At 30.2% G+C, this 24,226-nt stretch overlaps 2 protein-coding genes and 1 long non-coding RNA gene across 5 annotated transcripts in view; 2 read left to right on the forward strand and 1 right to left on the reverse strand.

Annotated features, from left to right (window-relative positions):
• LOC107995246 (uncharacterized) overlaps positions 1-24,226 on the forward strand; it is a 137,960-nt gene that overhangs the window by 2,051 nt on the left and 111,683 nt on the right. For all 3 annotated transcript variants that reach the window (XM_062082719.1, XM_062082718.1, XM_062082720.1), the window contains exon 2: positions 12,332-12,421. In XM_062082719.1, coding sequence (XP_061938703.1) covers positions 12,385-12,421 — 37 coding nt within the window. In that variant the 5' untranslated portion in view covers positions 12,332-12,384. The remainder of the gene's footprint in view (positions 1-12,331; positions 12,422-24,226) is intronic.
• LOC107995250 (venom acid phosphatase Acph-1-like) lies at positions 2,386-5,523 on the reverse strand. Its single transcript, XM_017052637.3, has 7 exons — positions 5,153-5,523; positions 4,837-4,944; positions 4,029-4,294; positions 3,801-3,957; positions 3,593-3,716; positions 3,298-3,512; positions 2,386-3,202 (listed from the first exon to the last, which is right to left on the reverse strand). Exons 1-7 carry the CDS (start codon positions 5,243-5,245, stop codon positions 2,963-2,965), a joined length of 1,203 nt encoding a protein of 400 aa, XP_016908126.2. The 5' UTR covers positions 5,246-5,523; the 3' UTR covers positions 2,386-2,962.
• On the forward strand, positions 18,645-23,200 carry LOC107995254 (uncharacterized). Its single transcript, XR_009832139.1, has 2 exons — positions 18,645-20,445; positions 22,919-23,200. It is a non-coding gene; the product is annotated as an uncharacterized LOC107995254 (long non-coding RNA).

The raw sequence follows: 24,226 nt of genomic DNA on the forward strand, positions 1-24,226 counted from the left end.
TAATTGCTATTTTTTATTTGAAAATCTTTTCAAGTAAAAAGAAATTCTTTTTATATCAATATAAATGAATATTTATTTAAAATATTTATTTAAAATTGTAAAAAAGATTTATTGCATTGAAAATAAAAACTAGCAAATGAATTATAAAGAATTGAAGGTTGTGTGTGATGCAATAATCGTACAAGTAGTTCTTATGCGTAGGAAAATCACATTCCAACGTATAATTGAAGTAAACGTTAAGAAAAGTTGCAGAAATGTTTGTGTGCGATTGTGTACACATCATAAAGCCTGAACAATGCTCTTCCTGTATCATTCTTTTCTATAGTTGTATACGTTCTTTTCTCATATCTACATCGTGCTCTTAATTTCATTTCGTTTTTTCCTAATCCAAACACGTTTTACTTGAATTTCTTCCAAGAAAATAGCGATAGTTTTTTTTAAGTAAATAATGTTGAAAATCTTCTTAATCAATTTCTTTTACTTATTTCTTTGTTAGTTAATTAGTTTTTTGTATTTAAAATGAATATAAATTGACTCCAAATCTCTTTGTTATTCTTAATCTTTATTGTACAAGAACAATTTATAAAATCTATGTATCTACGATATCTACATATCTTTACCTATTGTATAGAGATTTTTGTTAACAAAATTCTCTGTATTCAATTCAAAATGTGAAGGAATTTTATCAGAAAATTTTGGAAAATATAAATTATATATTAACAGAGTCTATTTTATTAGAAAATAATGATTTGATGTTAACAAAGAATTGCAATAATAGTAAATGACATAAAAGTATGCAAGGTCAAAAATTCTGTCAAGATACTCATCTAGATTGTTTGTCTTCTTTTAAATAATTACTTGTCCATTAAGAAATCTTCTCCTTGAGAAACAACTGTTTTCGTTATCATTCAATAAATTCCCACGTATTCTCTCTTTTCCATAATTACGATGAATTTATTTTAATGCAAAATTACATGCATCGTTGAACACTGTGCGATTTTCATTTGATCATTTGTAATTAATTAATAGATTATATTCTATAAAGTATTCCATAAAAAATATTATTACGCAAGCGAAATTCTGTTTTCGAAGCTTAAATTATAATTAAATAAACATTTGATAAAAATTTACAATTTTCTAATATATCTTTCTTTCTTAAGATCATAATCATCTCGAAATTTTTATTTTGACATGATTATTCATCAGTGTCTATGATGAAAGAAATACGTAATGAAGTGATGACGGCGATTAGCAATTTTAAAATTATCATTAAATATCTTGCTATTCGAGAAGATTTTTCTGATTCATTGATTCCGATAATAATCTATAATCATTAAATATGAAAGATATTTATTCGTACAATTGATGTTTTGATCGAAGATAAATATCAATGTTTATTATATTTTTTAATGTTTATTAAGAGAATTCAACAAGATATATATCTTTCTAAGAATTAAGAAAATTAATAATTGAGAGGGATAGAATTAAAAAAAATAAAATACAATGTCCGCTATTTACAGAAAATATATTTTTAGTAATAGATACAAGAAAATAAATGATATTTGAACTTTCAACAAAATTGCAAAACATTTACAGCATTGCAATCCATTTGTAAGCTAGTTCGTGCTGTTGAACGTCAAAATATTTCTTAGTTACTGTAGTATTTTCGCGAGAAGACGTATACTATTACTATGAAAATATTGCTGTGTATATTGCAGTTGCATATGCATCAGTCATTTCTCGTTATGAGTAATAATTCCAAAATATTTATTAACAAAATTCTCTGTATTTTCAAATATTTCTCCGGTATTTCATTTGAATTTCCTAAAACTTATATTCAAATAATTATAATTATTTATTTTTTTTATCATTAAATATTCAAAATTGTTATAATATTGCAATAGAAATACACGAATATAGATATAAATCCAATGAAATATTTTATCGAAAAATTTGTTTCCTAAATAATAAAATAAAAATAATAATATATAATTTTAATTATTATATGATTTTCTATATAATGATGTTAATTCTAATCTTGATACAAAAAATCAATCAAAGGAATAGTACTTCTTAAACAGTTGTTCACTATGTACGCTCGAGCGATTCAGTTTACCAGTGAAGCTTGTACATGTGTAGATTGTTTTATGTAAATCAACGCGTAGGTTACTTGAAGCGTATTACTGTTTGAACTGAATCGTACATACAAACATATTCTATACGAATCACTCTTCTGTCTAGGAATTACGTGTTTAGTTATACTCAAAGCATCGGTGGTAATTGACATACATTAGCCGACTTTCATTTCAAATACAAGATTTAAAATATTATTTATTACTATCATTATTATTATTTTATCTAACTTACGATAAAAATATGATACAATATGTGTAAATTATTATTTATTTCTATTGTATAAACAATACACAAAATATTTTAATTTTAATATTCGTCAATTTCATCTTACGTTAACAACAAAGCATTTCTATTACGATTGCTACCAAAAATATCGTACTAAACTGATAAATATTTTGCTAGATTTACTCTATAAAGGTTCTTGAACTCTTAACCTGGATGGAAATAGGAGAATCAATCTGTCAACTTGCAAAATCTGTTCTCATTTCGTATCTGCCAAACATTCTATTTTATTCACTTATGGAAATATTGGCATTGTCTCGACTGTAATCGACGAATTGTATTTTTTAAATTGCACAATTGTTTTAGAATTATCTACATTTATGTTAAATTATGTTTGTGTGCATATATATTTCAAAATATAATTTTTACATAAAAAATTAAAATATTATTGTATATATTATCTAAAATTATTCATTTTTACATCATTAATATTTGATTTTTCAAATAGTTTTGCTATCTATTTAAATTTAAAAAGAGAAAGATTTAATTAATATTTTACAAATAATATTAATTGCCATAAAATCAATGATAAATATTAATAATATCAATGTACAATCGTGAAGAGCAAAATAGAAAATACGTAATACCAGATTTCTCCTGTAATTAAATTCGACGCTGAGGAATTTATTTGTTCATTCATAGTCATTTCATTAGGATGACAATGATATTCATCATCGTTTGGTATTATATCTTTTACAATACCAAAAAAGTCATATAATGGACATAACTCTGTGCAACCAGGAATCGTTTTATATTTAAGTTGTTCTCCAGACCAAAATAAAACCTAGAAACATGTTTTTCAAGAATGAATTTCATTTCATATTATTTTAATACATTACTAAACTCAATATTTCATATTTCACGAATTAAAATATTTACTCGAATGTAATAATTCTTTTTCTTATCGCGCAACGTTTCCAGGATAATAGTAGAACCGTATAGAGGAATAATAGGTTCGTCCAACTCTAAAGCTCTCACAACTGCAGCAACGTTCATTTCATGGCCCGAGAAAAAGAACGCTTTCCTATCATATGGTTTTAATCTACCCGCTATGTACAACTTGATATCTTCCACTATTTTACGTATTAATAAACCTGAAAAGAAAAAGAATATATTGACTTTCATGTACAAAATACTAATTTAAAAAAAAAAAGAGAAATTAATATTCTTATACCTCCGTTCAAACGTTTCAATGTGTTTGTGTATGATCTGAGTTTAAAATGAAGCGCAACTATCTCCTTTAGTAGAGCAGGATAAACTGCTTCGGTCCATTTTGGAAGAGTCAGGTTTTGATTTCCCTGAAAAATAAGGTTCATGACGTCATATTTTTTCAAAATATTCCGTATATAATATTCTTACGTAATATGAAAGTAATTTTTCACCTGTTCTTTTAATAAATTATAAAAATGAAGAATATCGGACGTTGTATTGATGACTTTCCCACTTCTCTCTGTCAAGTAATTCATCACATACTTGTACTTACCCAGTAGATTTTGAGCTTCATTAGATTTTAAGAATTCATTATATTCTTCCTTATACCTTGAAATCGTAAGAGAAAGAAAATTTTAATTACGAATATATATCGTAATTTTAATTATGAAAATAATTACTTTGGACAATTATACGGAAACATGAGATTGTCGTGCTTATGGGGTACAAAGAAGGAGTGCGTCGGAATCCAGGGTAGATCTGGATTCCAGGTTTGCTTCTCAGAGGGTGGGAATAATCCAGCCAAAACTAGCTGCACAGATAGCTGAGTTCTTGGGATGAAAGTCGATCGGGCATAGATCTTCTCTGGCCAATAATCTGGTCCGAAATATTGATTGTAGTGTTCACGTAACATTTTTCCAATTTTGTATTCGCGTAATTTACCTTCCTGCATAATTGCATAAAACAATTATTGTTATCTATGCTTACCGATTGTATCAATAGCACATAATGGCTTCGTAACTAAAAGGAAGTTACAATAATTGTTGCGTTTTAAAATATTATTTTTAACATTGTAAAATATTAACGTGGTTTTCAAAAGATAGATTCAATATATAATATTCAATATTTAAATTAATATAAATAATAAATTTTAGAGTTAATAATCAACAATTTTATAAGCAAATAGATGGAAATTAAATTATACTTAGAATAAAAAATAAATCAAATTTGTTCAAATTTTAAAATATCGCAAAAATGTTTAATTGTACTCCCAAGGACTTCTCGGAATTCTCAAAATACTTTATAAAACCACACCTTAGCATTGACACGGTACTCGAGATTTAGATCCGTATCAAACATCTAACTGATGCGATTACGTTGAAATGCATGAGCATAAGATTATAATCGATATTCATATATAGCTCTAGAATATTTCATATACAGTGTGTGTGTATTAATTCATTATTGTTTCAAATATGTTTTACTCACGTTTGTCAAATCTCCATTTCCCAATGGATAATAGGAATAGTCGCGGTAAGGATCGTTAGGATAATTTTGAGCCTCTTTATGAGGCACTTTCTCGCCATGTCGGAACACCTTTGAAAAACACATTTTTATTAATATTTCGTCACAATGACAATAATTTAAAATAAGAAATCATAGAAATCACACATCGATGGTTAAATATTTATTCATTTTCACTTCAAACTATTTAGAAAACAAGGTTACATCCAGCTCGATGACAACATTTATTCACATACAGATTTCACTGAAAACTTTTATTCGATGAAATAAAATTATTTACCACGTGCAACATTTGTAAATCTAAATCACAATTGATCATGGTCACAGCGAATAATAGAAGAATAAAAGAAATCACTAAACTATTGAGTAACATATTTTATTTATTTATTATTATTTTTTTTTTTTTTTTTTGTGTGCTACCGATCCGATGAGGTATAAGGTACGACAAGTACGTCCGAAATGTGCACACGATCTACGAAGAGCTATATATTCCTGCTCGTGCTAACTAAAACAACTGGTCGAGTGGGGGTGGATAAGGAACAGGTTTGCAGTTCCTCCGATTTTTATTGTGGCTTCCCCGTTTTTATTCGTTACGTTGATCCTTTTCCTGCTATCAAGTCGTGAGCGTTATGTTCCTCGAAGGTCATTCAAAGAACGGGAAATCTGATGGAATGTCCCAGATTTAAATGGTTGAGGTTCAATATCAATAATTCGAAGTTCTCGAAAAAATCGTGCATTATCTCTAAATAAAAATCGCTTTTGATTGCTGAAAATACTTTTATTTAATCATAATTATGATTTTTAAGTCTATCTCTCCTACTCATATAATTATTTATTGCTTAATTCGAAGTTGGAACTTCAAACAGAAGTGGAGAAAGTAGGTAAAGATTGAATATTGAATATTGAATATGTATATTTCTCATCGAATATGTAAATGATGAAGACTTTTAAGAAGTATTTTGATCTTTGATCTTTTGTCGAAAAGAATGTTGCATAAGTATTTGAAAATTTATTTATAATTCGTATATTTTCTTTATGGAAGTGATCTCAATGTTTGATTAATCAACTAACCAAAAGTTAATTAATGATATAATTAAAAAATATGAATTTATAATTTCTATTATTATTATATATATAATCATGGTATATGAGATTATGTATGTGATTTCGTCAAGAGAAAATTTGATTGAAATTTATCAATGTAGCAGGAACTTTGAGACAGTTTGCCTCTCTTATTTAATTTATAATTCTTTCTGAGAATTTAATAACTTATTAAATTTATTAAATTTTATTGTTGATTATCTTACATTGAATTTTCTCATATTTATTCTCATCGAGTTCAAGTTTATGTTTATTTTATTTCTGATAAAATAATTCTTTATATATAATCAATCATTTATGAGAAAAATTCTCTTCAAGAATTCTCAAAATAGTATAGCATTCGAAGTATATAATAATAATTTAACATAATATATAATATTAATAATTTATATTATTCTATTAAAAAAGAAATAAATGATTGGAAACTAATTAATCAAAAACAAATCGAAGTTTCGTAACTTTTTGTAGTAAATGTTCTTAGATTTATCAAGAACTTGATTTTTATCGATATAACCTTTGATTGCATCATAGTGATATATTGATCATTTATCTTATGATCATTTTTAACCAGGATATTGCATTTAATTCATTTGCAAATATAAATTATTCTAGATATTTTACATTTATATCAGGGAAATTTAATCAAATTTAAAAAATTTTTAAATTTAATTTATTAGATTAAATTTAGAATTTATAAAAATTTTATTGAAAATTCAATCAACTTCTTAAACAAATTTCATTTAAACATGAATTGTTTGATTTTGTAAATTGATTTTGTAAATGTTTTAATATCAAGGAAATAAATAAGAAAAGGAAATACCGGTATGAATCACACTCATCATAGTTTTCCTATATTCATTTATTTTATATAGATTTTGTTAGATCCACGTATTAATCATCTTATTTTATTTCAGTACCATCTGTCATGGAAATCCTGATTTAAAAATCCTGTCACGCTTACCCATCTAGTTTTTCCTTTTAGGATTTCATTCTACGAACAATGAAACTTGCCGCTTACAAACGGTACATAAAAAATTGCACAATGATAATACAATGAAACAATTCGTGTCGAGGCGTTAAAAAATGATGACGAAGTTGCAACTTTATGTGAAGTATATAATACCGAGATCGTAAGAAATATAACTCGCTATAGTTTTTTATGGACATTTGTATTTCTAAAGGAAAAATCGCAAATATTTTTTATTTCTCTTTTTATATATCTTCAATTTGACGCAATGATATTGATTTATTTTTCAATGGTGTTTATTAATAAATCATTCTGTTTGATCATAATGTAATATATAATATCCATACCGATATAGCGAACAGAAAATTGCGAATGATATATTATTTATACGATCAATCCAAATGGAAATATCAATTATCCATGATTTAATTTAAACGATACTCGTCCTATATTTTTTATTTTACGCAAAACCTTGTAGAAAATATAGCGAGATTATGAGAAAAACGTAAACTATTTATGGACGATAGATTTTACACTCCAGTTCATTTTTATTTAATCGAAAAATCGTCGATCGCGGTTCAGATACGACCTCGTATAGATTGCATCTTTTTTTAAAATCTTGTTGCATTAAAATAATTTTCACTTTAAAATCGATTTCTCTATGTCTTCACACTTTGTTTTATATTTTTGAATATTGCATTTTTGTAGAAAATTTTTAGCATAAATCCATTTTTAAATATTTTAAATATTAAATATTAGAGATATATATTTAAAAATACAATTACGATTTGACATTGAATATTTAATTCATATTTAGTTATTCGTTTGAAATTTATGAAATAAACGATGATAGATGTAATGTTTACGGATATATAGATATATTTTTACTGTTGATGGTTAATAATGATACCACGTCATCAGGATCGTAGATGAAAAGAAAAAACTATCGCAATAGAAAATCATGAGTGGAAAGAATTATGGGTGTGTCATTGAAAATCTGATATATGTCTCCGTTTTATGCTTATTAAGAGTTGAAATAAAAAAAATAATAAGTCGTCTTAAAAAAGACATTTTTAAGAAAATTTTTCTTGCTACAAGAATCGACGTTTCTTTTTTGAAGAATGAATATTTTTTGAAAAGATTTCGTAAGATTTATATAATGAAAATAATGATGCAATGTATTAAAACTTAAATTCTCGGTATTCTTCATAGTAATCATAACTATATTGACACGAATTCACATGCCTCGTTATCATTGAAATATCATTGCTAAATTTATAAAATTATCGTAAAAACATGATTTTTCTTTAATTTATCCCGAAAACTATTTAGATTATAATTATTATTAAAAATTATTAAAAAGCATTAATAATAAAAATTGCAATTGAAATAATGATGATGATAAAAATTCTAATATAGCGTAATGGATAATACATAATAAAATTCAGTTTTAAAATTTTCATTATTTCTTATATCCGTTTACTTGTATATTCATAATTAAGCCGTGTTTCGTTGCAATAAGAGATTAAAAATCTGATTATTCGTTTATCTTAGTATTTATGTTTAAATTAAATTCGAATGACGTCATCTTAAAGAATAACTTTAACAAATTTAATGAACATATTTCAAATAATTATCGATTCTTGCATGTTTGTCGATCTGAAGATATTGTATCATGTTATGTAAAAACTCTGTTAGATTGTAATTATTTGTTGCAAATTGATTTGCATTTGATTTTATCTGTTTTCCATATCTTCCTCCTTCTTTTCATTTCATGATTATTATTGTCTCGTTCTATTTTTTTTTTTTTTTAAAGCTTATTTCCGCATTAGATTTTTATGCATTTCTGAATCGATGTATCTATTATTCTATTACATATTTAAGTTAATGATAATTTTGAGTCGAACTTCCTTTCACTATTTTCATGTTGGTAGATTCCTATACATTGTTTATTTCTGTTAATTTTATAAAAAAATTATTTGTATACCAATTATTCCGATTGATAAAAATTTATTAAAAAATTTATTTAAAAATTTATTTCGTCTCTTATCGATTGCATTGAAAAAATTTTATATTGCCTTTTTTATGAAAATTTTAAAGTATAATTATAAGTATAAATATATTTAAATCATATAATTATGCACATAGAATTATATTATATCAATACTTAATCAAGTATTTATACTTTGGATCTTAAACTACTTTGATTTAACTTGAACTTTTCTTGCACTTATGAATATAAAAGTAAACGAATAAAATAATAGAAATATCAATTTGCGTATTAAGTGCCTAAAATTAAAATTATTTAAAGATAAAATTTCATAAAATATAATAATTAAATAATATAATAATAAATATAATAATATAATAATAATTTTAAAAATTATTACATTATAGTAAGATATATCTAATGCAACGAAAAAAATAAAAAATTTATGTGAATTATACATTAACTTTATATTTTATATAAATTAATATTCTAACTGTTTTCTAACTGAAACTGTAATTAACATAATCGAAATTAACATCGGTATTTTTATAAATTACTTTAATATATAATTATAGTAAATACTTTTAAAAAAAATTTCAAAATAGATATATAATTGATAGAATAAATTTACTTAGTAATTTAAAATAGTGATATTTATTATTTATAATTTTTGAAAATTACACGTGTTCGTTATTCTTAAAATAAAGTAAATATGGATAATCGATGAAATATCATAATTGTGCTAATAATAATGATAACAGTAATAACATTCATCGAAGTTTATATAATTACTTGAAATCGTATTTAAGAATATGCTTATGAATTTTAATCTGACTACAGATGTTCGTCGTTGGTACGAGATGCAGAGAGTAGTTTCCATTATTACGTAGAATTATGGATGTATTAGACTGCGAGGCAACAGAGTCACAAATTAGGGATATTTCTTATCGTGAATGTACAGCCACATGTACGTCACTTTTACGATCTGCAATCATCCATGTATTATAATTTTTAATAAGCGAAGTAACATTGAACAGGAAATATAAATTTGCTTTTATTAAATCGTTTAACTTGATTAAAATGCGAGAGAGGATATCGAGATGCACGTTATTCCGATTATTCGATGTTCTTTCAAATCTTTTGCAATATTATTCAAACTGTTGTGCCTTTATTAATTGATAAAACTTCGTGTTAACATTTTTGAGAAAATTTGGATGTGTTTCGAATGATTTTACAACATAAGAAATTATTTTCACATATAATTTAAATTCAAATTAGTCTGTTATATATCAAATTTAGCTGTTTATAAATAAGTTTGAAAAATATTGTAAGTAATCTAGATTGAAATAATTTTTCGGCGCTCTTATAAAATATTTATTTTTATCAAAAACGTGATATTGGAATGAAGCTATCGTAGGAATCGTAGGTCGTTAGAAAGACCGATTTTGCAAATATTTTTACTCGCCATTTGATCTGTCAAATCGAAACATAGAAAGGCGGGAAAAAAAGAACGGAAAGACACCTGGATAGAACCGCATCGTTGCTGACTGTAGAACTACTGAGAAAGGAAATCCAATACCATGGAATTGAATAACGTATCGACAGACGTCGTAGGGTGCGAAAGCACGTTCGGGAACAACTTCCTTTTACGGAAACGACGATAGATCTGTTCAAAATCGATGGAATCGATTCGTTTCGGTTCCCGAATTCTTAATATAATTCTTCAATTTTCATCTCCTTCCTACTTTTGTCTTATTCTTTCGTATAATATTCTTTCTCTTTTACATGAGAAAGTCGTTTGAGAAAGTTTACGACATTATCGTGATAATAACAGACTTAAGTAAACTATAGAAATATGAATAGACAACTTCAACATACCTTAAGTGCATCGTAAAATGGACGAGCAAAAAAATATAATAGATATGTAAAAGATATGTTGAGGAAGATGTTCAGAGTTGTAAAAGTAACGAAGGATATGATAGAATAATGATGATACTTGCTTGACGGATTGGCGCGAAATTTTCCACCGAAAAACTTTTATCCGGGATAAGACAGATATAAACGTATGATATGGATCGCCGGAAGTTTGGGTAAATTATCCAGCGTACAAACGAGCTTATGTTCCAGGACACGAACGAAGTTGGACCTTGGACTAGTAACCCATATAATGCGCACTGAGGTAACACGACTGTCCTTCGAATATCGATAACGTTTGCACACGGTTCTCTAGCATTCTTTATCTTTCAAATTTCGTCGATCTGTATCTTCATAATATACTGTATCTTCATATATAGTTGCACAAACATGTAACTGTCTCTCTCCAACACACGAAAATTTACATTTAATTTTGATGAATATTTCCTATATTTACTACTATGTAATACCTATCTATAATATAGTCAAATAAAATAATACACAACGAATGCGGTGAATATAATGCTTATCTTTCGGGAATTCAAATCTTACGATATCTAGATCATTCGAACAATCAAATGATTTAACATGATATACTGACACGTTCAAATTTGAGATCGTGAAGCGTCGAAATCCTTGACTTCGAAACGAAGTGATACGCCACGAATCTTTTCGTGAATCGAATTCTATACATAAGATCACAAGACGCACCCCAATCTCTTCCACAGACACTGAATAACGTAATCCTTGACCCAGACATAACAAGATCTATGTTTAAGCCATTCCTCAAGGTGTGCCATCAGGTATACCGCAATTTCGTGTCACTATAAATTTCATATCTCAAAATACGGGGATTTCAAATGCATCGGAATTATACTGATACCGTTGAATCCATCTTGAATCAGTTTAGGATCAGTTGAATTAGAAACTTACTTCGAATAATCTTGCATTTTACATCTTTGAATTTCTTGGTCTCAGCCTGATCTCAATCGATTCAGAATCTTGGAGTATATTCTAATTCGCCAATTCAATTTTTTCATTCTAAATAATCTCACTTCGAAATAATGACAGGATTACTTAGATCAGTTAAGAATAAATCAGTTTAGAATAAGTTTTTATTTTAAGTTTTGCAATCTATGTATGTGGCAATCCAGGATTAAATCTTTGACTCTTTGGATTTACTCTGAATCAATTCTTGCGACCTTAGTGGAGTTAGGATTTTGGTATGATTCGCCACGTGTTGTACAAACTCAGGTCACGAAGTTCAAGGTTCTACAGGGTAGTTTGAAACTAGATTCTGCGAGCTTGAATTCATGAAATTTTAAATTGTTAAAATTATGTTATCGATTTTTTAATTAATAATATTATAATATCAAATTAAATATTAAAATTATTGCATAATTTGTATCATTACTCTGACCATGTTCTATAATTTATAAAAATTATATATTCCTCATACTAATTAGCTTTTCAATTGTTTGTTTCAGATTGATATTGGCAGAGATAGTGGGATTTGACAGTTTTTCCAAAAGATTTTTATATGGTCTTCTTACTTTGTGGAACAGACAAGGATGAGGGTAAGATTTCAAATATTTTATTAAAGAGAAATTAGTAGAAATTAATAATTTTGAAATTAATTAATCTTTAAAAAAAATCTTTAAATTAAATTAATGAATTTAATTAGACGAATGAGATTTAAAATGTTAATTTTATGTAATGTTATTTCTTTATTTTTCTTTTTTTTTTTGCAAATACGTGATAAAATATACTTATCTTTATGTACATTTATTAATTAATACAAATGAGACATATATTATTTATTCATTGTTAAAAGATAAGAATATCAGTAATATTATAATATTTCATATTAATATTCCGTGTTAAGACATTATTTAATCATGTTTATTATAATCTAATGATTAATTCATCACGTGTATATACTATATCAAGCAAAAGAATTTATTTTTCTTCTTCAGTATACATTTTTTTCACGCTCCGTTAAATCGAACCTCCTAGTTATTTCTCAATTGAGTCCGAAGACCTAGTGGAGCGTGTCACATCCAGCAGGCTGAATTCCATTAACACCAGTGCATTCAGTCTCGATTCCAGATTAAATAGAGTTTATTTTATAAGAAACGAGGCCATGTACACACGTTTAATCCACGTGGAGATAGTAGTTCGATCAATCGTTTATTTATGTTCAAAACTAGTTTTCGCCACGTTTAAGATATTTAGTCAATAGATATTAAATTTCAATGGCAAAGCTTCAGTCCTGCAAATAAAAATTCTATTATACGTAAATACGAAATTCTCTTCGATCGCCCAATTTTGAAATTGTTGTGCATCTATTTCGAACAATTCATTGTTACATGATATTTTAAGATATTTGTGCATTCAAGATATATTTGAATTCTGTTTGAAATGAATATATGAATCGAGAGCGTTATATTTATTCATTTTTGAAAATTCAAAAGTTGATGCGGAAAACGATCGTTCAAAAATTGATGAAACCACGTTTCTCGAACGACAGGCAGTAAATTCAATGTTCACGAACGTGAGCAAGGAAGTGACCGATAATGGTAACGATGAAGACTGTCGAAAGGAATTGAGAAAGACAGTAAACGACTTTTCATCGAATTGTTGAAAAATGATCGGCCACGTTTTTTACTGCTTTGGATAAATTCTGGAAAAGTATCATGGTACATAACAGGTTTTCCACTTTGCTACTTCATTTTTTTCGAATAATTAATGAAAGAGAAGATTATAAATGAATGTTGAATTACGTAAAAAAAAAATACGTTCGTCACTGATCGAAAAGTTTCTGATCGATATTACCATAATTATTATGAAAACTTAATAAAAGAAAATATTTAGAAATTCAAGGGTACCCGAAAAGCGACATTAAAGTATTAACTTTATTTTCATTCGCTTTTCTTGGAAACTTTGAACCATCACGCAAGCAACGGTTATACGAAAACTGAAAGTTGAGAAAGTTTCAAATTCCAAATTGACTGGAAGTCATATTAAACCTAGTTGTATACCGCTTTAATTGAAATCTGTTTTAGTAAATTAAAATTACTAATAAGGGCTGCGTTTCGTGTCTCTCATTAGCAATCCTTTCCAATACAAAGGGTACAAAGGGTATGATCAAAATTGAGCGAATGCCAATCATTAATAAATTTGCTACTGTATCAATCATTGTGCGAATCTATAATTTCGGTTTAATTTTGATATAATTTCGATGTGATTTCGGTAAAGGTTCACAGAATCAGTCATTCGAAGCCAATTTATCATTGCGTGATTCATTTCAGTAATAAGTTGGATTAAGACAATTGGATATTACGTACATAACTAATAAACGGAATAGATATCGTCATTATCATCGTACACAATTGTTAGTTCTTTATTAGTTAATCGCTAGTAAAATGTTCCAGTTCTATCCAGTAAAATGTTCATGTTCTGTAAAAGTGATATTTTCGTGCGTGATACGAACGTGGTCGGTCGTATTCATGAAGTAATTTTGAAATTAAACTCGAAATTCTACGATTATTAGATTCTATTACTTACATTAATTCTATCATATCGTATCATCGTAAAATGTTATAAATTATTTTTAACGAGGTAACTTTGTATCGAAAGAATAAATGATTTAGAAAGTCAGAAGTGTACAATGGAAGTAATGAGTTCCTGTATCGAGTGTACTATAACATAATATTTCTGAAATTTATGAAATATGTAACGATTCGTGAATAAAACATGAGCAACAATTTTTTTATATCGATTTTGGCATTAAAGAGATATTGTTATTGAAAATTCGAATGAAAATTGGCAAAAATATAAATAGAAAAATATCTGAATGGTTAGAATAATTTGAAATTTCTTTTGTTGTTGTTTTCGATAAGTTTTCTTTCATTTATAAATCAAATATTTCCATATTTGTAAACGAGAAAGAAAAAAAACATTTATTTTTTTAAACAAGAAGGAAACATATATTATTTTATCTTGAATTGTATATATATATTAAGACGTGAATATTGGCCAAAAAGCTAAAGATTATGGACAGATGCGTAGAAATTGATGTTATTGTACACGAAAACTCAATATATCTTTCGTTCAGTGACCTTTCAAGTTTTCTGGCTTGTGTATATTTCTAAGAGATTTCGGATTAGTTCGAAGTTAGACTTTCAAGAACAAACATTCATTTCTTAAATTGTTCTTCTTAAGGAGGATTTTACGATTCTAGAAAAGATTCTAAATTCTTTTGTATCTATTATATCTTTACATTCTATATCTATACAACCGATTTCTCATAAATCTTCTTTCTAAATTTTCAAAAATTTAAACGACAGTTAAAATCACTTAAAATGAGTAAATTCATAATAGACAATTGAACGTTTAAATAGCAGGATAGAATTAATATATTATAACAGTGAAATTTGAAATGTAAGTTTACCGATATAAATAATATTGCATGACAATTGCTTCAAATTGATTTCATTTATTTGAAATGCATAAAATATAATAGGTAAATAGTGAAATATTCAAATTAATGTTATGAAAAATATAGACAAAATATATAGTGTTATTTCTTATTCATACATATATACATTTTAAAATCCTATTATATATATAGTGATTCCATTATATTTATGTCATTTCAAATATCTTGAAAAAAGATTTATAGTTTCCTGAATTTATCTGAATGCTTCTTGCGTCCATCTTTATCCCTATTTCTTTTGAAGAGTATCCTTCTATCTTTTAGTTTGAAAAATTTTTCGTATCGCGATACTTCTATTCGCTAGAATGCCATCTATGAATAGCCATGGATATACACACATGTACACATATATGTATATGTATATATGTACACATCATATTGTATGCGTATATACTTATATGAAACTCATCTTATTTTATTTATACAAATTATAAATACACAAAATCTCTCGTGTTATAGAAAATAAATTATACATCTTCGTTTGTTTAATTGTATATACATATAACATTTAAATTAATTTAAATACTTGAAGCGAAATGGCATTATAATAAGAACGAAAGATTTATTCTTATAGGAATCGCATTATTTCATTTTTAATTGTCAGATTAAACAATTGGAATCTGAAAGAGCATCGAAGCGAATCCTTCAACGGAGATTGTTTAATTCTGAGGACCCTATTTCATTAAGGTCATCCTTTTTAGCATAGATTTAATTAATTCCTGTCAGTTCTTGGTCTAGATTGATGAAAAATTAAATTGCAACCATTCTTCTCTGGAAAGTCTTCTTTATCGTTTTCCATGATACATCTGTAAATTAATTAGATTTTTCCAATGAATATCACACAAACGAATACTTGAACTTTTAAAGTAAAGTTTTCGAAAAAAATTCGAACTTTTTGTCATCACTATTTTATTTTTGCAATATAATTCTTTTGCGATAATTATTTTTTAAATTAATATATATATCATTTCAAGTTAATTTCTTTCGTGTACGAAAGCATCGTAAGATTCTTTTCTTCGCTTTTTTCATTTCCAAGATCACCTATTATCATGAGAAACTCGCTGGCGTAAGCGTTACTGCCTTTATTGCCCGGCCACAGATTGAGTAGCACTACTAGCTTCGAGTAGAATCATCCGTCCATGATCGGCCAGAAGCAGTTTAAGGCTTATCTATTGATCCTAGGTGCTTTGATCTCTAACTTTTTTCAGTTTACGAGTAAATAATAAATTTAATAAGAACAATTTTGCATTACAATAATTTAAATTATAAAATTTATATCGTCAATCATTTCAACAATCTTCGTCATCTCTCGACGTCATAATCCTAATCTTTCTTATTTTAAATATTTTCAATTAATTTTATTATTCTTAGAATGCAAAATATTTAAGCCTCATCTTCAAATTTTATGATGATTTTCACAGTTCTTCGGAAATATCTTGTCGATGCTGAAGTTTCGTCACATAAACATAAAACATAAACGTCAAAGTTTACTGTAAGATATGTTCAATATGCTTAATAAGTATTTAAAAGAAATTTTTTATCTACCAATACTTACATGAACATTCTATTTTGGTTTTAGATCTTGTATTCTCAATAATCATCAAAGTTTCGTTTTTCCAAGTCTTTGTTCTTAAATTAGATTCGTGTAATTAGAATCATTTTCGTTCTTCGTTATAAAATGCAGCAACTATTATGGATATAATGTAAGGAAATTTTTCATGCTTTCCATAAACTTGTAACATTGATTAATGACTTAAAAAACAGATTATAGCGTAACTCAAACATTTTATCACAAAGAACGTTTAATTTTTCGTATCTCTTTATTTATGATTTAATATTCGTAAACTCGATTCTATTTCAGGAAAGATTATTAAAAAATTATTAATATTTTTTTTAAATATATAAACATATTCGAGATTACGCTCGTTTTTGCTTCCTCTATCGATTGTTTTTTCTCGAAATTCAGAATATTAGCTTATCTCATGCATTGATACTATCTATTTTTCACGGGATCTATTCCTGACTCATTCCTTAGCGATGTCGATTATTGGCTATTCTCATCTTTGAGGAAACCACTAAACGAACGAGAAGAGAGAAGAAATAAAGGATCGTATAATGTAAAAGTGGAAAGGAAGTCTTCATCTTTCATTTTTTTATTTTTCTTGAAATCTTGCCGGAAAATCGTGTATTCTATCGCGACGACGTTCCTTCCTTTTTGTTTCCCTTTGAGTCTCGTTTTTCTGAAGAATGGTCTCTGAATTCCTCTGAAACTGAACTCATTGTTGGCAGGTTGACTTCGCGTAAAAGAGTAAAATTAGAAACGTTTGAAACATTTTTGAACATGGGAGAAACGATCAAAATTCGGGATAAAAATTATTCACAAATGATATATTCGATGATATATTTTAATATAAGAACGAGAGGTATTTTATTTCACATTATTGATTAAACAATAATTAGATAATTAATAAATCAAACGGGAAACTAATTTAACCACTCAACGAATGATTGAGTATTCGTCGTTTATTCCAAACAAAGGTACGTAAACTCTTCGTAAAATCGGTAGGAGATCCCGGATTCCGTAGTAACGAGGGCATAGAAGGAAAGATCAACAGAAATGCGATCAATAAAAGAGTTGGAGAACACATAAAGGAATTTGAAAAGCAATTTTCGTTCTATTTTACAGCAGAATATTACATTCTTAAGTAGGACAAGGAAACGGAACAAACAAAAATGCTTACGACAATGTTAACATAGAGCGGTGCCCATCAATTACCAATAATACTATCACAATCATGAATATTATAAGAAAAAAAAAAAGATGGGAATAAAGTAAAAAGAAAGAATAGTTCCCTCGAGCTGCACTTAACTCGACCAAAAAGAAAGAAAGAGGAAAAGAAAAAAAGAACAAGAATTTTACGAAAAAAAAAAGCGAACGATTACAATAGATTCGTAAAGCAATGGAGCCGATAATTCGGAATGAGGGATTGTACGAGTTCCGTTATCGGGAAATTTGTTCGTTTTTCTCGATTAAAGGAAAAAAGAGAGAGGCTTCTCAGAATGGCGATAAAAAGAAAATCGGAAAGAAAAACAGGGAGCAAGGTGAGAATCAGAAGGGGTTAAAGTAGCGAGCAACAATGTTAGAACTATCCAGCAGACGTGGACGGTCTGTGTGCTCCGGCCGCGGAGGCTGCGCGGAAAAATCGATAGCCAACGCCAACCGACGGCGTCGTCGTCGACGGCGGCGGTGGCGGCGGCGGCGACGACGGTAACGGTAGCCTGTGGTGGCGGTGGTGGTAGGTAGTATTGGTGGTGGTGGTGGTGGTGGTAGTGGTGGTGGTGGTTGCGAGTAGCGCGATAGAGTCCGATGGTGCAGTCAACGTTGGGACCGGTAGCCCAAAAGACACACGCGGATCTCACGCGTTCTCTTCACACCCCTCTCGTCGAGCACCCCTTCTGACACCTCTTACATCTTCGAACGGTCGTACGGCCCTGAAAGAAACGTGGCGTGATTCGAACTACATATTTTCTCTTTCTCTCTCTCTCTCTCTCTTTCTCTCTCCCGTCTTAGGACACGCTCCAAGTCCGCAGGCAAACGAACACGTAGCAGCCGTATACATCGGCCATGGTGCTCGTTTACCGGGCCGAGTGGTGGGTGTGTGATAAAAATATAATGCTGGTGACGCGCGTGACACGATACAACGCGATATGACAGTTCCTTCGGTTCTTTGGTCGTCGTATCCCTGCTGCGTATGGATTCGCGTGTGACCAGACGATAAACGCAATGTTGTGACGCGTGACACACCGCGCACCGGTCCGCACACGGCGTTTCGATGCTCAGGGACGTTGCCACTGTTCCTTCGCCTCCTCTTCTCTCGCGCACATCCGAGCATGGATGATAAATGCTCGAGCGAACGGTAAATGCCATCCCGGGACCCGAATTTATCGATTTTCGTACACACGCGTATCATTTGATCGGTATATGTGATTTATTCTACGTTCGGATAAGCGGTGTGCTCGTTTTCGGTGTAACGTTTTCCTTGTTCACCAGGATTTTCCATTTCCACACCGTGTCACAGGTTCTCGCAGAAATATGACGCTACCGCTACGCGCCTTTTTGAGGACAATGACCCCGTGCACCTTGCTTTCTTCCTAGTGTGTCTCACGTTCGTTGCTGATTTTAACGTTTTTACTTTTTTTTTTCTTTACTTATCTTTCCGCTCCATTTGTCCGAACAAGGGACATTTTCTACGGAGTTTATTCTCGAATATTTCGATTATACTCGGAAACGAATAATTTTCATTTCACCGACCTATACGTTATACGATTTCGGATTTAATACGGAAAAATCGTACGTGTATCTTCCAATTGCACCGCGACATTTAACAACAAGAACTTTATGCGACACTTTTAACAATGTCACACGGTATACGACACTAAAGTCATTAGTAACGTTCCAACTAGACCGAATGCGGTTTTTGCGGTACTTCAATTTCAGTGGGTACATGTATATAACGTTATTTATAGTTTGCAATTTGTCGCGTTGAAACTAAATCTCTCTTTAAACATACGCAATGATGCGTGTTTATAGACGTAGCGTTGAAATAACATCACGATCTTTTTGTTTTTTCTTTCTGATTGTTTGCTTTGCATAATTCCTAGTGCAATCTATAATGTATAAGCAGACAAGAAATACCGAGATAATATTTTTATCTAATCACAATCTCTACCGAGTATTTCTTCTTCTTTTTTTTTTTTACAACGTAATGTCATCGTAATCTGATCATAAAGTTGATTATTTTTCTCCCGCAATTTGATTTCATCTTATGAAATCTTACACGTATGTGCCACCTACGTTTCCCTATTGTGATTTCCCTCTCTCGTCGCATGAGCATATTAATCAGTGTTGTGGTTTACTACAATGCATTCCAACATGCATAACACTGAAATATTCTCCTTTATGTTCTCCCCTTCTTCCATCATTCTTTTACTCTGTGTCACTTCTCTGCCTCAAGAGCAATCCTCTACTCTTGTCGAGTCTACTCCAACGTATCCCTGTGTACAGGCTAACGTAAGAATGAAAGGTTAAAAGCATTACGAGCCGTAAGTTCTATACAATTATTATTTTTCCACTCTTAGCTAATTGTACACCGGAAAATTGTTCGAAATCTAATTGTCGTTCAATTTTCATTGCATTGTTTCTTTAAAACCGCTCTATCTGTCCTTTATAATTTATAAATCATCATCAATTATCATCACTAGATCGATTTTTATATTTTTCATTTATTCCACGTAACAGTGACGATCCTAAACAATCCCAGCATCCTCAAATTGTTCCCTTTGAGCTAGTTGTCGACATTCGGTATGCCGAGATACATGACACGTCACTTTGATCAGTAAATTGATTCGATGGACCCGGAGTAATTAGCACACGGATCTTAATTCACTCGGTAAATCGATCAACTTGACCAACAAGGAATTTCAAATATTTTCGTCATCTTCATTTTACATTCCTCGACGTTTGCAACTATTTTCCATTTAATCCAATCGTCTTCATAATTCATCTACTTCACCTCGAGTGATTAATTTTAATAATACGATCGATACTGCAGATCTTGCATCTCGTTCCCTCGTAATTCTCTAACCTCCATTTTCTTTCCAAAATTATCTTCCTTGTACACTTGACGATGGTGTTCTCTCTTTCTCTCTCTCTCTATCTCATATTTCACGAATTAATCTCATCAGTAAGGTGATTATAAAATTTTTCAACTATTTTATTCCTCGCGTATCTCCTCAAGAATTGTCGCTCGCTCGCGAACAATATTATTCTCGAATTTATACCGTATCTTTCCCTTTGTGCTTCATCCCGGTGATTGGCCAGAATATTTCGAATAGTTTGCGGTTGCATCGCGGCATCGAGTTTCTGATATAGGTATCGCGATGCAAAACATATTCCATGTTTGGAGGAAAAATTCCGAGACGCTTCGATAAAATCAATTTCGTTTCGGATATGGAACAATGTTCGACGTTACTCGTCGCCCGAACGAAATTCTGCTACATAAACTATTTTACAGTTGATGCGCATAACGTGTCATAGACGAAAATTCGCTTCCTTTTTTTTTTTTTTTTTGCATTTCGATTTTATTCGCTTTGGTGTTCGACTCGAAGCCAGGGAATATCAAGCTCTATTTTGATCGATAACTCTCTTTCCCGGGATATCATCCCCGGGGGTAAGTTGATCAAAGTATTCGAGTAAGCGAGATTTAATTTTTGTTCCAACTTGGCAACTTAATTTGATGTTTTTCACTTTCCTCGAGCACACGCTTCTCCATAATACGATGGCAAACATCAGATTGATGGACAGCGTTGAAAGCGCGATAAAATTTTCTATTTTTATTTCGAGCTTCCCTTTTTAATATTCCTCCGTTATGATGTACAAAAAAAAAAGAAGAAAAGAGAAAACATCAGATATTCTCTAAGACAAGAAGCTTCGTAATTCTTCTCTTCGAGAAATCTACGTCCCTCGATATTTTTAAAAATAAAGCAGAAAAGGCTCGAGAAAAAGACCATCGTTCTTCCTTTCTCCTGTTCGCGAAGTTTAACGATGTATTCGAACGTGAAATAATAATCGAATTGAAAAATTGTAGCTGGGAAAACGCGACAACCAGGGATGGAAAATTTTTCGTTTATTTTCCAGCAGGTCGATACCTTGTTATCGGAAAACACTAGTCATTCTGATAAAACTGTATGGCGGATATCGAGATAAATTACGAAACAGAGCCTCCATTCCGACCTATATGATTTTCACAAGAATATATGGTGATAGTTTCCATTTTTGTTACAGCGAGAAAAGACACGACCTTCGTCGTAAAATCATCGTATCGTGAACGAAACCTTGCCTCGAAAATGGATCATATCCGAAATTCATTCGTGCTCGCATCTTCAATCCTCTTATAAGCGCAATCTTTCTTTATCCATCTTCCATTAAAATCGAAAATCCTTTGTCAAAAATGTAATTACGCAGGTATCAGGTGTTCGTGCACACATTTTCTCACGTACATATTTTCCTCTATCGCGTATCTCGTGTCTCTCCGCTAATGCGCCCGTGCTCGAAGTATGTACCCTGTGTGTTGGGTTAGGAAAATGTATAAATCTAGTGATTTACAGCGAAGGGTTGTTGAAAAGACGCGGAAGAAAAACGCGCGTGCTCGGCGACGCGGGAAAGCCTTGGCGGAAAATTCACTTTCATTTTTCTTCTTTTTTCATATATTCTCGTATATTCGCTCTCTTTCTCTCTTTCTCTCTTTCTTCCCCTCTTGTATATCCCGTGAAATGTTAGACTCAAACAACTAGACTAATGACCGAGCTTTGAAAATCTCGCGATATTTCTCTCCATCGCAAAGTTATTTCTCTTTCTCTCTCTCTCTCTCTTTCTGCTTATATCTCGTTTCTGCGAAACATTTTAATGTCTTATTCGGTTTAAAGGGATCCTTTTATTTCGAGAGAAAATTGTGTACTCTTTTCTCACGAATCTATATAACTTCCGTCTTACTTATCTTATTGTTTAAAAAAATAGGTGCAGTTCTCCCCGACGAAAGTACGCAAGTAAATCGCATGCTTGCAAAATTTGGAGGATTATCGATCGAACATGTTTACACCAACTTTGTTATAAAGGATAATCAATGTTACGCGAACTAGTGAAATTTAAAAAGGAGAAACGAGAACAGAGTTAAGTCCGTGTAGCACAAGCGTTGGTGATCCCGTGGCAACGAGTGAGATTCCCCCGCAGAGCAATAAAGTGCAGCTTTTTATTTTCCACTTTTTAGGACGAGCATTCAAAGTGGAAAAAGATTGTGTCGGACTAATCCGCGATTTCTGTATGGCGGTAAAAAAAAAAAAGAGCAACAATGAAAATCCGTGGAACTATGTGTGTTCGATGAGAGATTTAGCTGAGAAATCTCCACATTGAATCGTGTTTTTTTTCTTTTTTTTTTTTGGCAACACGCATTGGTTTTTGTTTCTACGTTATGTACACGCTGTTGCGTGTCATCGTGCGAGTGAAATTTTGGGATCAAGAGATTTGGAGATTCGTCGAGATCGGTTGGCATTGATCAGATAATTATTTGGGAATGGACGTTGTTTCACCGCGGAAAAGAAGGATGGAGGAGAGAAACTCGACATTTTCGAGGACAACGGGAAGAGGTGATCGTTCTTTCGATTTTTGTGATCATCGGCTCAACGCATCTTTCGACCATGAATACTTGGAATTTGAAGAGGTGTCGTTTCTTTGTGATGAAGTGAACAACGTTTTCGAAGATAATTATCGATCGAGTTGCTTTGACAAGAATCCGTATATAAATATTTGTATAGAAATTGAATGAACAAACCGAGTGTTCGAAATATGCATCGTGAAAAAGGATAAAATTCTCGATGGGATTCTTTCGTATTCGGAATTTTCCTTTAATCGAAGAAGATTATATTATACGGAAGATAGAAAAATACTCGATGAAAAATATTCGAAGAATCGTTATGTTTGAAAGACATTATATTTGCTCTTAATGAAATCGCGTGGAATTCAAGCAAGATTCCAAAATTTTGGGAGAAAACATGGACAATAACCATGGAATTGGCGAAAAGAACACAAAGGGTGTGAGGTAAGTCAAAGGAACGTTATTAAAATTATAAAGTTTTAGATATTAGTTTTGCAAATGAACTTTAAAACTCTCCAAAGAGGAAATAACTTCTCTTGCGATGTACTATGTACTACAAACTGAAATAGCCTTTTTTTAAATATATTGTTTCTATCTCCAGTAGCAATTATGATCACGTCACATCGAACTACGTTATTCATCCAAAAATTTTTCTCTGTCCGTGAAGAGAACTC

The sequence above is a fragment of the Apis cerana genome, linkage group LG12 (assembly GCF_029169275.1).
Source record: "Apis cerana isolate GH-2021 linkage group LG12, AcerK_1.0, whole genome shotgun sequence".
Classification (NCBI taxonomy): Eukaryota; Metazoa; Arthropoda; class Insecta; order Hymenoptera; family Apidae; genus Apis; species Apis cerana.

Bases quoted from the DNA above. Each gene is read 5' to 3' on its own strand.
- LOC107995250 (XM_017052637.3), bottom strand. From the start codon at position 5,245: ATGTTACTCAATAGTTTAGTGATTTCTTTTATTCTTCTATTATTCGCT. The intron at 4,945-5,152 runs GTAAATAATTTT...TGTTTTTCAAAG, and splicing joins ATTTACAAATGTTGCACGTG to GTGTTCCGACATGGCGAGAA. The intron at 4,295-4,836 runs GTGAGTAAAACA...GCAATTATGCAG, and splicing joins GAAATGGAGATTTGACAAAC to GAAGGTAAATTACGCGAATA.